General features: G+C 38.8%; 1 protein-coding gene across 2 annotated transcripts in view; it reads right to left on the minus strand.

Moving 5' to 3' along the window:
* Nucleotides 1-5691: 5691 nt before the first annotated feature.
* The window catches only part of ACTR3 (actin related protein 3), a 31381-nt gene continuing 24336 nt past the window's right edge, over nucleotides 5692-12736 (minus strand). For both annotated transcript variants that reach the window (XM_049798749.1, XM_049798756.1), the window contains exons 7-12: nucleotides 11486-11629; nucleotides 10584-10757; nucleotides 9680-9772; nucleotides 9089-9214; nucleotides 7017-7100; nucleotides 5692-6612 (exon numbers count right to left, since the gene is read on the minus strand). In XM_049798749.1, coding sequence (XP_049654706.1) covers nucleotides 6517-6612; nucleotides 7017-7100; nucleotides 9089-9214; nucleotides 9680-9772; nucleotides 10584-10757; nucleotides 11486-11629 — 717 coding nt within the window. In that variant the 3' untranslated portion in view covers nucleotides 5692-6516. The remainder of the gene's footprint in view (nucleotides 6613-7016; nucleotides 7101-9088; nucleotides 9215-9679; nucleotides 9773-10583; nucleotides 10758-11485; nucleotides 11630-12736) is intronic.

A 12736-nucleotide genomic window follows, 5' to 3' on the forward strand; every position in this document is an offset into this window, starting at 1 on the left:
CACCAGGATTCGGCAAAGCCTCTTATCTGAGGCTGCCAGGACTCGCTAAACCACCAAATTTCCAGCAACGCTTTACAGCGGAGCGTGCCAGCATCCAATATATGTGACCAAGAGAAGGTGGAGGTTAACCAGGAGGGCGCAGGAGGAGCAGGGACGGGAGCCGAGGCTGACGTGCCAGCAGCAGATGCAGGTAGGGCTGCAAGGCTGCTCCTGCCATCCATGCATTTCACGCCTCAAGCAGAATGGCAGCAGCTGTGAATGCAGTAGCTGTGGGTTGTTGCTGCTCTTGCACTCCCAAGTTTTTAGATTCTGCCTTGTGGGGGACTTTGGGTCCCTGAGGATCTGCCCGGGTTCATCCGTCCCCACGGGCAGTGCCAAGCCGAGCCCCCCCGAAGGCAGCAAGCAGAGCAGGGAGCCACTCACCCCAGGCAGCTGGGGAAAGGGCAGAAGGAACAGCCGGTCCTCTGGTTCACTGGTGAAAAGGGATTAAGCACCCAATTCAAAATCAAGGGAGATGCAAGCCTGGACTCCAAATCGTGAGGTGTAAGCTTTCTCCCAGGATTAGTCACCCAAACAGCAGGACCAGGGAGAAAACTTATCATACAGCTTGGTAGCCAGGGAATTTAGCTGGGAAGGAGAGATGCATTTAAGCCCCTGCTCCAGTTAATGTTTATTTATAAAAATCAGAACAACTTCAACAAGATCTTAAAGATTTGTCCTGGATGCCCACGAAGCAGGGCATCTTCCAGGCTTTGGAAGAGTGAAAATGGCTTCTTCTGTGCTGGTCTGCCTTTCAAACGATACACCTTTCCTGATCTTCTAATTCATGAAAAGAAGAAGAAAAAAAAAAACCCCACACAACTTTTCTTTTCTCAAACATATCAGTGTTACATGTTCTATATCAAGCCCATCTTCAGTTGCTATAAACTCATTATTGTATTGTCTGGGTCTCTCTCCAGCATTAAATGCATTTGCACTAAAAACCCAGCAAGTCTGGGGACAAAACCTGCAGCCAGTCTGCACCTTACTGTGAATAAGAGCAGACAAGGTGGCTTTCCGAACCACTGGGGTAAAACAGAAAACATCTTGAACCTTCATCCAAAACATAATTCACAGGTCTCCCTCTAGTCCAGCTTCAGGAAAGATACAGAAAGGTGTTTGCCAGTTGGAGTAACATCACTTATGAAAGATATCTATGAAAGACATCCGAGTAACACACAATACAATTACCAGAAAATTTATATCATCTATAGAACATGGGAAAAAGCGGCTAGGGTAGCGAGAGCAAAATTCCAGAAACTGCCACCTATCCGCTGGTATGGGGATTCACAAGAGAGCAGTACACCCAAACACAGGGCATCGCTTCTTGTGTGGGTAAGGCACACCTACAGCTAGCACAGGTCAGGCTGTGCCCTGCCTTTGGTAATCAAGTTTTTGATAAAAATTTTAAGAGACAAAAGTGACATCCGCAGTAGCCACATAGGAGCTGGGCAGCTCTGTGCTGTTTAAAAGAGGAAACTCAAAGGCTTATACTAGAACAGGGAGGGTGACTGGCACTTGGAACAGATTATTCCAGCACTTGCTTTTGCAGGGGAAAATAACAAAAAATGAATTAAGTGACAATAACAACTCGTGTATTTCTCTTAATTTTACTGCCACAGGTTTCACCAAAAAATTTTCATCCTACACAAAAAATGACATGGTTATCAGGCAGCAAATAAACAGTACTATCTCACCAGCTGGCAGCAGGAGCACAAGCAGCTCAGCATGCCCAGCAGTTGCCTGTGGTCAGCTTTTCAATAACTCATTCATCCCAACAGTACCTTAATGTTTGGTCATAAATGTTTTCACAAAATGAAGAGATGAGCTTAAACGGAGTTGGCAGTGACCTTTGATTTACTCTAAGTTCAGCTGCATGAAAATACAAGCTTTTAACCATGCAGGGCCAATTAAACCTAGAGTCCTACTCTGTTTAGCAGAAGAAAATCAAACTCCTGGAGATCAGAACAGCAAGCCAAGTTCAGACCAGCCAGTCTGCAACTTTTTAGCGCTCCTTGCAATTTTCTGTGAAGAAACAGCACTGCTTTGGGTCACCTAGCAGTCACCAGGACAATGAAAGTACAAGTCTCCTTTATGCTGCTTCGTAAAATCAGTCCCATTAAATCCTCCATTACACGATAAGCATAGTGACTGTGTGGCATATTTGATGATTAAGAAGAAACACCAACATAGATTTTTTTACCACTTCATGTTTCTCCATGTGTTTTGGATGCTTCCAAGCTTAGTCACCCACCGTATCCCACAGCCACAGCTCTGCCCTGGCTGCAGCCAGCTCGGTACTGGGAGGGAAGGGAGTTACAGCTGCATGCTGCATCCATCTCCAGCCAGGTTATCCATTTGTGCTTCTTTATCAAAGAACCATGGAGAGACTAGGTAAAGGATTTTGTGTATTCTTGGGATGTTAATTACCAACACAATAGGATTTGGAAAGAAAGACATTTAAAAAAAAAGTTAAACGCGTACATGGGTGCAAATTGTAATTGCCTTCTGTATGTAATCTCCCCAACGACGAGCCTTAGAAGAAAAAATATCCTTTAATGCTAATCTCTTATTTTTCCTTTTTTTTTTTCTGGTTTGATTTTGTTTTGTTTGGTTTAAAACACTTGCCTTTGCAATTAACCTCTTAGGTGCTTTAAACCCAACCCAGCACAGAACAACAATGGGAGGCACAAGTTTAAGGAGAGCAAAGGGTTTTTCTGAAATTGCCTTTTATTCACATTGTACGGTGTCTTACACGAGCCCTGAGATGATCTGCCCACAGGCTGCTCAGCCCCTTCACCAGCAATGGCACCTCAGATTCAGATCTGGTGTTACAGGTGCAGAACACCAATGTGAACCATTCCCAAAGAGTTACTCCCAGCATACAAGACTGTAATTGAGTATTATATGTGGTATGTTTAAGTATTGATGACTCTCTGTTCAGTCCAAGTCATTAATGGGAGCTGCTCATAAATTTTTAGTTCCCTAACACATCAGAAATCAGCCATGGCTGTATACCTTCTCCAAAATGATCTCTACAGCATAGAAAACACATTGCAAAAAAACCTCCCACTTACTTCATTCTATGAGAAGCTTAACATCATTCTAAATTACAGCTACAATAAAATGACTGTTGTGTAAGGGACTGGTACTTTTCCGTCCTTTCTTTTCTACACAAATGACTAATAGAAGTTTAAAGCAACTTTCTTGGAGCCACAGGAAGATGAACGCTTATTGGAACATGTAAGTATAATAGAAGACTAAGCTCCTACATCCCTGATTTGGTAATTAATGTGCAGGTAGCTAGATAAAAGTGTACATGTCTCACCTGAGCAAGTCAAGCAACATATGAGCTGCTCTGCAGCACTTAGGGCACACACGCTAACTCTTCTGAGAGCTGAGGCCCATCAGTGAGACAACACAGCTTCTCTTGGGAGCTTGAGATTTCCAGCTCTGTACACAGGATCGAGAGTTTGATACAGAACATGCCCAAAACCACACTGTCCTGTGCTGCTTAGCTATTTTTATTCAGTTTTGGCAGCAGGGATCCCTCAACCTAGAAAGAGCAGCTCCTGGCCTTACTCCCAAACATAGTGAATTCATGACGAAAACCTGAAGTAGTACCTACGCTTCCCCCACTGAATACAGCTGGAATGCAAAACCCATCTTATTTTACACTTGGCAGCAACTCCTGCTCTCAGTCTGACAGCTTTCACACTCAAATGTCAACTCTTCCCCCCATTGAAGAGCTCATATATGAGCTGGCTTTCTTCCTTGACATACCAACTATTTGCTAACCCAGTTATGATTGCGCCAGATACGCACAGTCCGGCTCTAGAGGGCTCCCCACCGCTAGGCAGTGCCTATTTCTATAAAACACCAACCTGACAGATCTGCCTGAAGCAGCAAGTCTGTCAGACACCGTCCCCTCCTGGTGCAGCCCATTTTCTTCCTATTCCCCTTCCCTGCTCCTGCAAGAGCCCAGCTGCTGAAACAGCACATGAAAATCACCTGTCTCCCCTTGTTACCCACCTTACCCAAGAACAGCCAAATTGTGTTTGTGGACACCACCCCTCTCTAATTGCAGACAGCTGTTTGCAGAGCAGATCCACCCAGCACCCAAGCCCAGGGCATCTCAACAATTTGAAGGATCTGTAAGAAACCAGATTTGCTTAGAAAGCCTCACTCGGAGTGCCTCTCAGAGCCTCCCCAAATCATCCGCGAGCACTCAACTCGGCGCCTGCACCCCAGCTCCCATCCCTCGGGCTCCTTGCACATAACTGAATTCTGCTGGTGCCTTTTCACCGACTGCCTCAGCTCCTCCAAGATGCGGCAGCAGAGGGCCTGAACGTGACAGCAAAACGAAATGGGGGAAAACCACATCCAAATCTGGGTTCCAAAAGATCCACAAGCCAGAGCTATTACATCTAGGTCTAGCTGCAGTACAACTTTCAGCTAATACACACCAGCCCTGTCCTTCAGCTAAGAGTGCATCTCCGTACCTATACATTCTGTGCATCTTTGCACATAATTCTAGAGATCAACGTATAGCTGTTTGGGACAGGAACCAGTATTCACTCCGTTTCTTTACATTTCCTCACTATGCTTTGTATCTATGTATCAGGAATTTTTGAGTTTTTCAAGTGAATTTTTAAGACTCTACCTCCTAGAGGGGAAAAACACAATCTTGTCTTATCTTCAGGCCATTGCAGTGTATCAAGAAATCCAGTCACTAGAGCATGATACAGTTGCAGAACCAGAGGACTGTTGGAAAAGCGCAGCTTAAATTAACTTCTTTATTTTACACATATTTGCCTATCAGTCTTTCTTACCACATGAATCAGTCAGCAGTTATGACTCAAAAAGTCACTATTTGAAAAACTCTAAAAAATTGTATCCTTGACAGGGAGATGTTAATAACACAGTTTTGTAATACAATTATTTAACATTTTCTTGTTTGCACTAAGATTCTATTTTATTCCAGCATGTGAAGTTTTACAATGCTTGCTGTAAAAATACCTTCCCATATTTATCCTTGTTTTGGAGTCTCATTTATCACGCTTTGAAGCGACTAGAATGGCAATTGATAAACTTCTTTGAAAAAAATGTGAGGCATCTTTACAACTCAGTAGAAACCCAGAGATCTCCCTCTTGTGGTCTTCTATGTAAACAACCTTACCTACATTTGTGAGTTCAGAAGTGTCTAAGAAGTTTTCTTTCACCAAATATTAACAGAAATTTTAAGTAATTCCACTCAATATATGAAGCATTCTTCCTAGAAAGAATGAGAAAGAGATTGTTTTCACTTTATTTTTATCTACACGGTATTTTCTTGCAGAAAAACCAGATATTTAAAACGCAGTGCTGTCTCCTGTATACCACCACTTGAAAGAAAGTATGTGGGGGGGAAGTTACAGAACAAAGTAGATGAACAAACCTAACAATGGAGGAGATGTTAGGTTTATATAGGTAAGTGCTATCTAGATGAACATATAAACTGCAGTTCTAAAATGCTCACACTTCAGTTTACACAATGCACATAATGATCTCTACCTTACAGACCAATCTTACTCTTCAAAAACCATAGCGGATATGTAGGAACCCATGCTCACAATTTCCCATGTAATGAGATTAACAAGTCTGACACAAACATAAAAAGAAATTTTGTGCCTTTATTGGAATGGTGTTAGGCTTTAAATACACCAATTTTGATAACCTGATTATTTGGTTTAATTAGAAATGACACTACAGAACTGCAATACTGGTCCAACAGTCTTGTCTTTACTTTTTTTTTTTTTTTTTTAAAGCAAGAGATAGTATGAAAATGCACCAAGTAATCAGAAAGCACTAGCAGGCATCGGTTAATCCAAGATACTAGCTTCTTAGTTCCAAAAGCACTCGCATTGTATGGAACCCAGGATTTAGACTGGTCATGATTTGCAAGAACTAGTTGCATGAGTCATGACTTTTGTTGGTTTTTTTTAATTTACTTTCAAGTTGGTCACTGGTAAATTTTTTACCTCAAATATTACAGTTTCTTTAATTCATATTTTTCCTCAAAGTATAAAAAAGTATGAAATATAAACAAGCTCCTGCATTGCACCCATGAAAGGGTACAACGGAAGCATTAGAGAGCTGACTATCTACACACCATCAAATCCCATCAAATCTTGGATAATTCATTAATATACAAAATATCAGGGCACAGAAAGAACTAAAACCCACTTTTTTGTTTTGTTACGCACAGGTTCAAATAATCAATCTAAAGAAAAAACGTGATCATTTTGGCTTTCCACTACATCCGCATGTTGAGACACTTATTAAAATAATCCTGCTTAATTGTGTTTGGTCTTTTTCTTATTGTCAAGTCATGTTTGTTATCTTAATACCAGCCATCAGACAAACAAGTAATCAGAAAGACTCCTACTCCTCCTCCTCCTCCCCACCTCCCTATCCCTGACCCCTCCAAGGTCAGTTTTAGGACATGACTCCAAACACAGGGTTGTGACGACAGATGCTAGGACCAATCTCTTCATAATCTTTTTTGGTATGGCATACTTGGTAGAATTCAGGCTGTAAAGGGAAAGGGAAAAAAAAAAATAGTCAATAGTACTACACCTTATTTTAACAATATTAACATTTATGTAGCAAGTGGAAAAAAACAAGTACAGATAACTTGGAAATCCCGAAATTAACATTACATCACACATGGCTAAACACCAATGCAAACAGTGTATTTTGCCACAAAACTAAAATGCACTATTTAACAACTCAAATCTGTAATTCAGCTCTCATTTGCTCTTTCAAATCTTTAAAGTCTAATGCAAAAACTTCAAAGGGGGCAGGGAGGGTATATTTCCTATTTGAGGCTTATCAGAAACCTCCCAACTACATTTAATATGAAGTGAAGGAGAGATGAGAAGTCCAAAAGCATAGCCAGAATGACTAAAACATGCTCAGCTTTATAGCTAACTTACTGTGGAAGCCAGCATTGATCCTCCAAACCAAACAGCATATCTTTGCATATGGTGTGTAATGACTTGTACATCAATGGGCTTAGGCTATAAAAGGAAAAAGACGAACACATTAAGTCACTTTTGCTAGTAAAAATTAGATCTTTTAAAAAAGGAGCATATATTCCAAGCTTGCTTTTCACAAATTAGTATTTTCTTAAATGCTGGGTATGTAAATTTACAGTTATAGCATCAGATTTTCCCTTGTACAGCCCAGACTAAGAAATAGCTCTTGCTTATACATCGCCAGTTACCCACTTTATCAGACATTAAGAGATACTTGCATTCACACCAATTTTCTCCCAAGAGCTCCACTACTTGGAATTGGAGTGTTCCTCTCCAATTATCCACATTCTATTTTCTGCTGAATTTCTTGACGGACTGTTTGTTTATGCAGTTGTAAGAATAGATCCATACTACTTAGCCCTTGCAAAAAAAAACACTTTAGAAAGCTAATTTTTAAGTTTCATATCATTATTATAATAAAGCATCAGTTGCAGATTGAAAGTTTATCTAGGACCAACACAAGAGTCATGCTTTTCAAAACTACAACACTCATTCCAGTTAGCCCCTTTCCCTCCATATCCACACAAACCTTCATTCCTTACTTGTGCTTATCAAAAATGGCAGCGTATGTAACAGATTCAGAATTTTTTTGTTCCAGTACAACCTGCTGAAATCTGAACAATTTGAAACAGTATTTAAAAGTCTTCTTTAATACATTTGCAAAATTCAAGCTGGTGATTACTTGCAACGCCTAGTATTCTGAACAAGGAAAAATCGCATCAGATTTCCTTATTCATACCCTGCTTCCTTACTCAGCGGTAAAAGTCTAGTAAGGAGAACTGAGAATAAACTAGGTTACCTCCACCAGAGAGCTGTATATAACTGAAATTTCAGTGTTGTTTACATGGCATGTTATGAAGCTCTACTGGGTGTTTTAAGGATTGTTTGAGCTCATCTAGCTAGATTACTACTAAAAAAATAAATGAGGGAAATCACTTCAATCTTGCCTTAAAAGGAAAAAACCACAAAATTTTTATCTCTGCTGGTATCTTTTATGTATGCAGAGTCAACAGAAAAAACACAAAAGTTAGATCAGAGGACAAACGTGGAAAGAACATAAATTAAGGATCACGCAGTTTAGTGAAAATATGAAGTCATTTCATAGAATCATAGGATAATTTAGGTGGGAAGGGACCTCAGAATGTCTCTAGTTCAGCCTCCTGCTCAAAGCAGAGTCAGCTACAAGGTCAGAGGAAGTTATTCAGAGTTTTATCCAGCCGAATCTCAAAAACCTCCAAGGACAGAGACTACACAACCTCTCTGGGCAGTCTGTCCAATGCCTGGTTATCCCTACAGTGAAAAAGTTTTTCATTTTATCCAAGCTGGACCTCTTTTGTTCCAATTTATACCTTTTTGCCTCTCACGCACCCACCACTCAACACTGTCAAGGGCCTGGTCCCGCCTTCTCCACAATCTTCCCACATATACCGAGGGGCTGCTATTAGGACTCCCAAAGCCTTCCCTTCTCTGAACAAGCCAGTTCCCTCAGCCTTTCTTCACAGGGCAAGTGCTCCAGTCCTCTGACTACCCTGGTGGCTTGACAATGAGCTTGCTCCATCTCTCTTATTAAGTTCAAAAGACTGAGGACAATGATGTGCAACTAATCAATAAGCACTAAACACAAAAAAAGCTGGGGAGTGACCAACTGCTTTTACATAACAGGTGTAAGTCCCATCCTTTCATTAGGTGAGACTGATTCAGTTCAATAATAAGGGACAGGCAGCACAAGTGCATACCTGGGGAAATAGTACTGTAGCTTCCTACAACAAAAGGATTATATAAATATTTTCCAATACCAGCCTATATTTCTCTACAACAAACAAATCTCTGAGAAGCTTCTATAAGAACTTTAAATGAAAATAAAGACATTTCAACAAACAAGAACATCATTACAAAATCTTATTTTTGCATTTTCCAGGTAACAAGGGAGAGAAAGATGCTTGTTAAATGCATTAGCTACAAGAACTAACCTTCAGTCTGCCACCACTAAGTTCTTCACTAAGTTTCAGTCGGGCATCAACAGTCCTTTTCAAGTCTCGCTGTAAACGGCGACCAAAGTCCCTGAACATGGTTGAGCCTCCAGAGAGGACAATATTCTGTTTTGAGTAACAAAACTTATTAACCACTTCTGAAAACACAAGTCTTCGACTTTACCCAGTTCTTAAATTCTAAACATAGTTTTTAAAACTACAGTTAGCAGGTATGCTTTTACTTTGTTTTAAATTATCTAACACTTCAGCATGACAGAATATGAATTCACAAAGAGGTTGTCACATTAAAATTGGCTGTGCTTTAAAATCCATTTATACCTGAATACACCTCACTTTCTGTGCTCAGATTTATGCTTCCCATATTTCTTTTTCTTTTAAATAAGAGTTTGAGTAATGAAACATCACATTCTGAAAAAGTGTAAGTGAACATAAAGCCTTCTGCATATTGGACTTATTTCTAGAAAAATGGTTAATTTGGGGTTTGTTTTAACTAGAGCTTCAAATACATATTTCAATAAAAACACAATCTTTCTGAAACAAGTCTTAAAAAAAATCATTATAGCTACTGACCTTATACAGAGGACGTCTAACATCAATGGGACAATTTTGAATAACTTCATCTACTACTTCTGAGATTGGTTGCGTAAAGTCAGGATTAGCAAACTACAATCAAGAATAAAATCAAGACAAGTCAACATGTAGGACCATGTACTGCAAAAGAAAGGGGGCAGAGAGAAAAAGGGAATGGAAAGAACCATCCTATTATACTAGAGACATCATGAAAACTAATAACAGAAATACCTATGTTAGCTATTTTTGCTGCCATTTAAAAAAGATTTTAAAGAATAATAAACCTGAAGTATCTCTTTAGGTTTTATATAAGCTCTATAAGCTGTTCTCTTAGATAGTTTTTGTTAGCTGTAATAGGTCAAAGAATATATGCCCTTCTCAGATGCTGACCACCAAGGCAGTGCAATGTGAAAAAAACCAGCAATAGAAGAACGTATAGAGATTTGGGGCAGGAAGAGGGGGAGGAAAAAGAAAAAAAAAAAGGCTTCATTCCCTTTTAATTTTTCCCAACACTCGAAGAGAAACTGAGGGTATATAGGCAAGAAGACAGAATATTTAGAAACTTGACTTTTCAACAGACAGGTAAGAAAACAGGGTACGATGTGGTGAGACCTGGATATTCTATTAAAAATTGCAAGATGAAAATATGGGGTTAGTAATCCATTTACTTTAAAAATTTAAAATATAGTGCTTTGTTTAGGTATCAACCTGAATTTGTATAAAGATTACTAGCAATCAAGGATCAAAACCACATTGACTTCCAACAATAGCTGATATCTATTTACAAATAAGGAGAAATATAAGTCAGGATAACCACTTCTTTACAAGTTTGTAAATATTATTTATATGCTATCATCTAAAATGCACCTAAAACAAAATGTGTAGACAATTCAAATCGACTTACCTCAGGATGGAAGAAAATCTCTGGCCCCAGGAATCTCTCATAGCCAACATCAATGGTAAATTCTTTCTTTGAGATAGCATTAATTCCAGTATACTGTTTAATCCACTTTGTACCATCTGTGTCATACTTGTTAAATTCTTTTACTAAGTCGGGGCAAACATAACTAAAGCGTTCCTGAAAATTGAATATGTACAGTTAGAAGTATCTTCTTAAGTAGAGCAGGGAAGATGGTATGAACTTAAAAGTTTAAATAACTACACTTTTTAAAAAATAAGATTTTTAAATTGGCAGATACAAACTAGGCCTCAAAAACGGGTTAACTGACATTTACTGTATACAGTTAGATAATGGCTCTGCTACTACAAATCATTTCTGTGCGGCACTGAAAGCAGCACAGCTTGCTGAGCTAAATTACTTTTCTATTTTTCCTCTAAACCTCTACAACAGTGAGAAATGAGTTCTAAAGTATATTGAAGAACTGGCATAGAAACAAGGTTTAAGTGTACTTTAAGCTGAATGTCTTTCAGAATAGCTTTACATTACAAAAAAGAACATATCAACATTCAGAAAGTATAAAAAAGTAATTACAGCTCTTGACGTTACACATCCCACCAAGAACACTTCCTACTGAATGTTACAATAGTAATAATAAAGGAGGGGAAGAAAAAGGGGAGAAGTGAAGAGTGAAAGATTAAAGAGTGAAACTGTAGGCCAAATTGAGTATAACCCAACCTTAAGTTTAAGGTATTTCATGTTACTTTATTACCTAGACATTTTTATATTATTTAGAAACAGAGCACCATTACTTGAAAGGATGATGATTTTAAGAGATTATTGTATTTTAAAAATAGATATCAAGCTTTGATCTAAAATAACATTAACATCTGCAATGTTCACATTACCTTCACTGCTTTAGCTGTTTCCAAAGATTGTTCAGGAGGAATTCCTACTTCTCGCTCCCTCAGCAACTGCTGAATGAAGTATGTTATATCTCGCCCAGCAATTGGAATGTGTTTGATACAGCTGCCAATCACGTATCCTTCAGCCTATAAATAAAATTAATTGGGAGAAAGATACTGACAAGAACTCCTCCAAAGCTTAGGAGAGAGAAAGACATGGAGTCTAAACTCCTATTCACTACCTGTGATTGTGAGACTGAAGCCCTTTAAGACTGGCTTATTTAACTACCAGAAATCCAATTCTTCAGTAGCCTTATTTTACTTATTAAAGTATTTCGCTTTGCATTGGTTCATAGTTCTTACAAGGTTAGGAGGAACAGAAAGGTCACTAGTACATAAGGCAGACAAATAGCTATACTCACTGTTCCTTGGCCTTTATTTTCTCTTCAAAATGAGGTTACTCTTACCAAAAAGGTCAAGGAACCTTGTATCGTGAAATATTATTTTAGAATAAATGATGTGGCTCTGCAGTCACAGCCACTGATGTAAGACGTTACAATCCACATGAACCAAAATTAATTTTCTGAAAGCAGGGAGAAAATGCATCATTTCAGCACATTGAGACTGCTTAGAACATCAGACTGGCCTGTATTCATCCATCAGTCTACCCTTTAAGTCACACTCGTCCTGGGGGCATTAAAAATATCTGGTCTAAATGCAGAAACCAAAAGTGTTCAAGACTGGCCTTCAACCTCACCACACCTGCTACATTCAAACAGATAAATCCAGATATCACATTAATATTAAATGCTTAGAATTTCCTATATACAATTTACATTCCCATAAAAAGTTCTTTCTAGCATAGAAAACAATAAAGTCAGTAAAAATATACCACTATTGTTAGCTTCACTACAGAGGTGTTTGTTAATTCCTCTTTATCTCTTTCATTATAAAAGTGATATGCTATTGCTGTCAATTTGTTCAACATGTTTAAAAATTCCAGAAGCCAAGTGAATGTCACTCTACAAAGGAGCTTAATGCTTCGAGTGATATAGAATACCTACTCTTAACTTCAGTTAAAAAAACCAAACCCACAAATCAGGAAAAGTTCAACTGTTTTAAACAGCAATTTGAACTACTAAGTACAATTAAAAAAAAGTTACCCATAGAAGGTTGAACTCATCAATTGTTTCCTACATCTTATTGACATTCCTAGCTATACTTCAGTCTGTGTAGGTGTAAACTTCAGAGAAG

This window comes from Accipiter gentilis, chromosome 1 (genome assembly GCF_929443795.1).
Source record: "Accipiter gentilis chromosome 1, bAccGen1.1, whole genome shotgun sequence".
Taxonomy (NCBI): Eukaryota; Metazoa; Chordata; class Aves; order Accipitriformes; family Accipitridae; genus Astur; species Astur gentilis.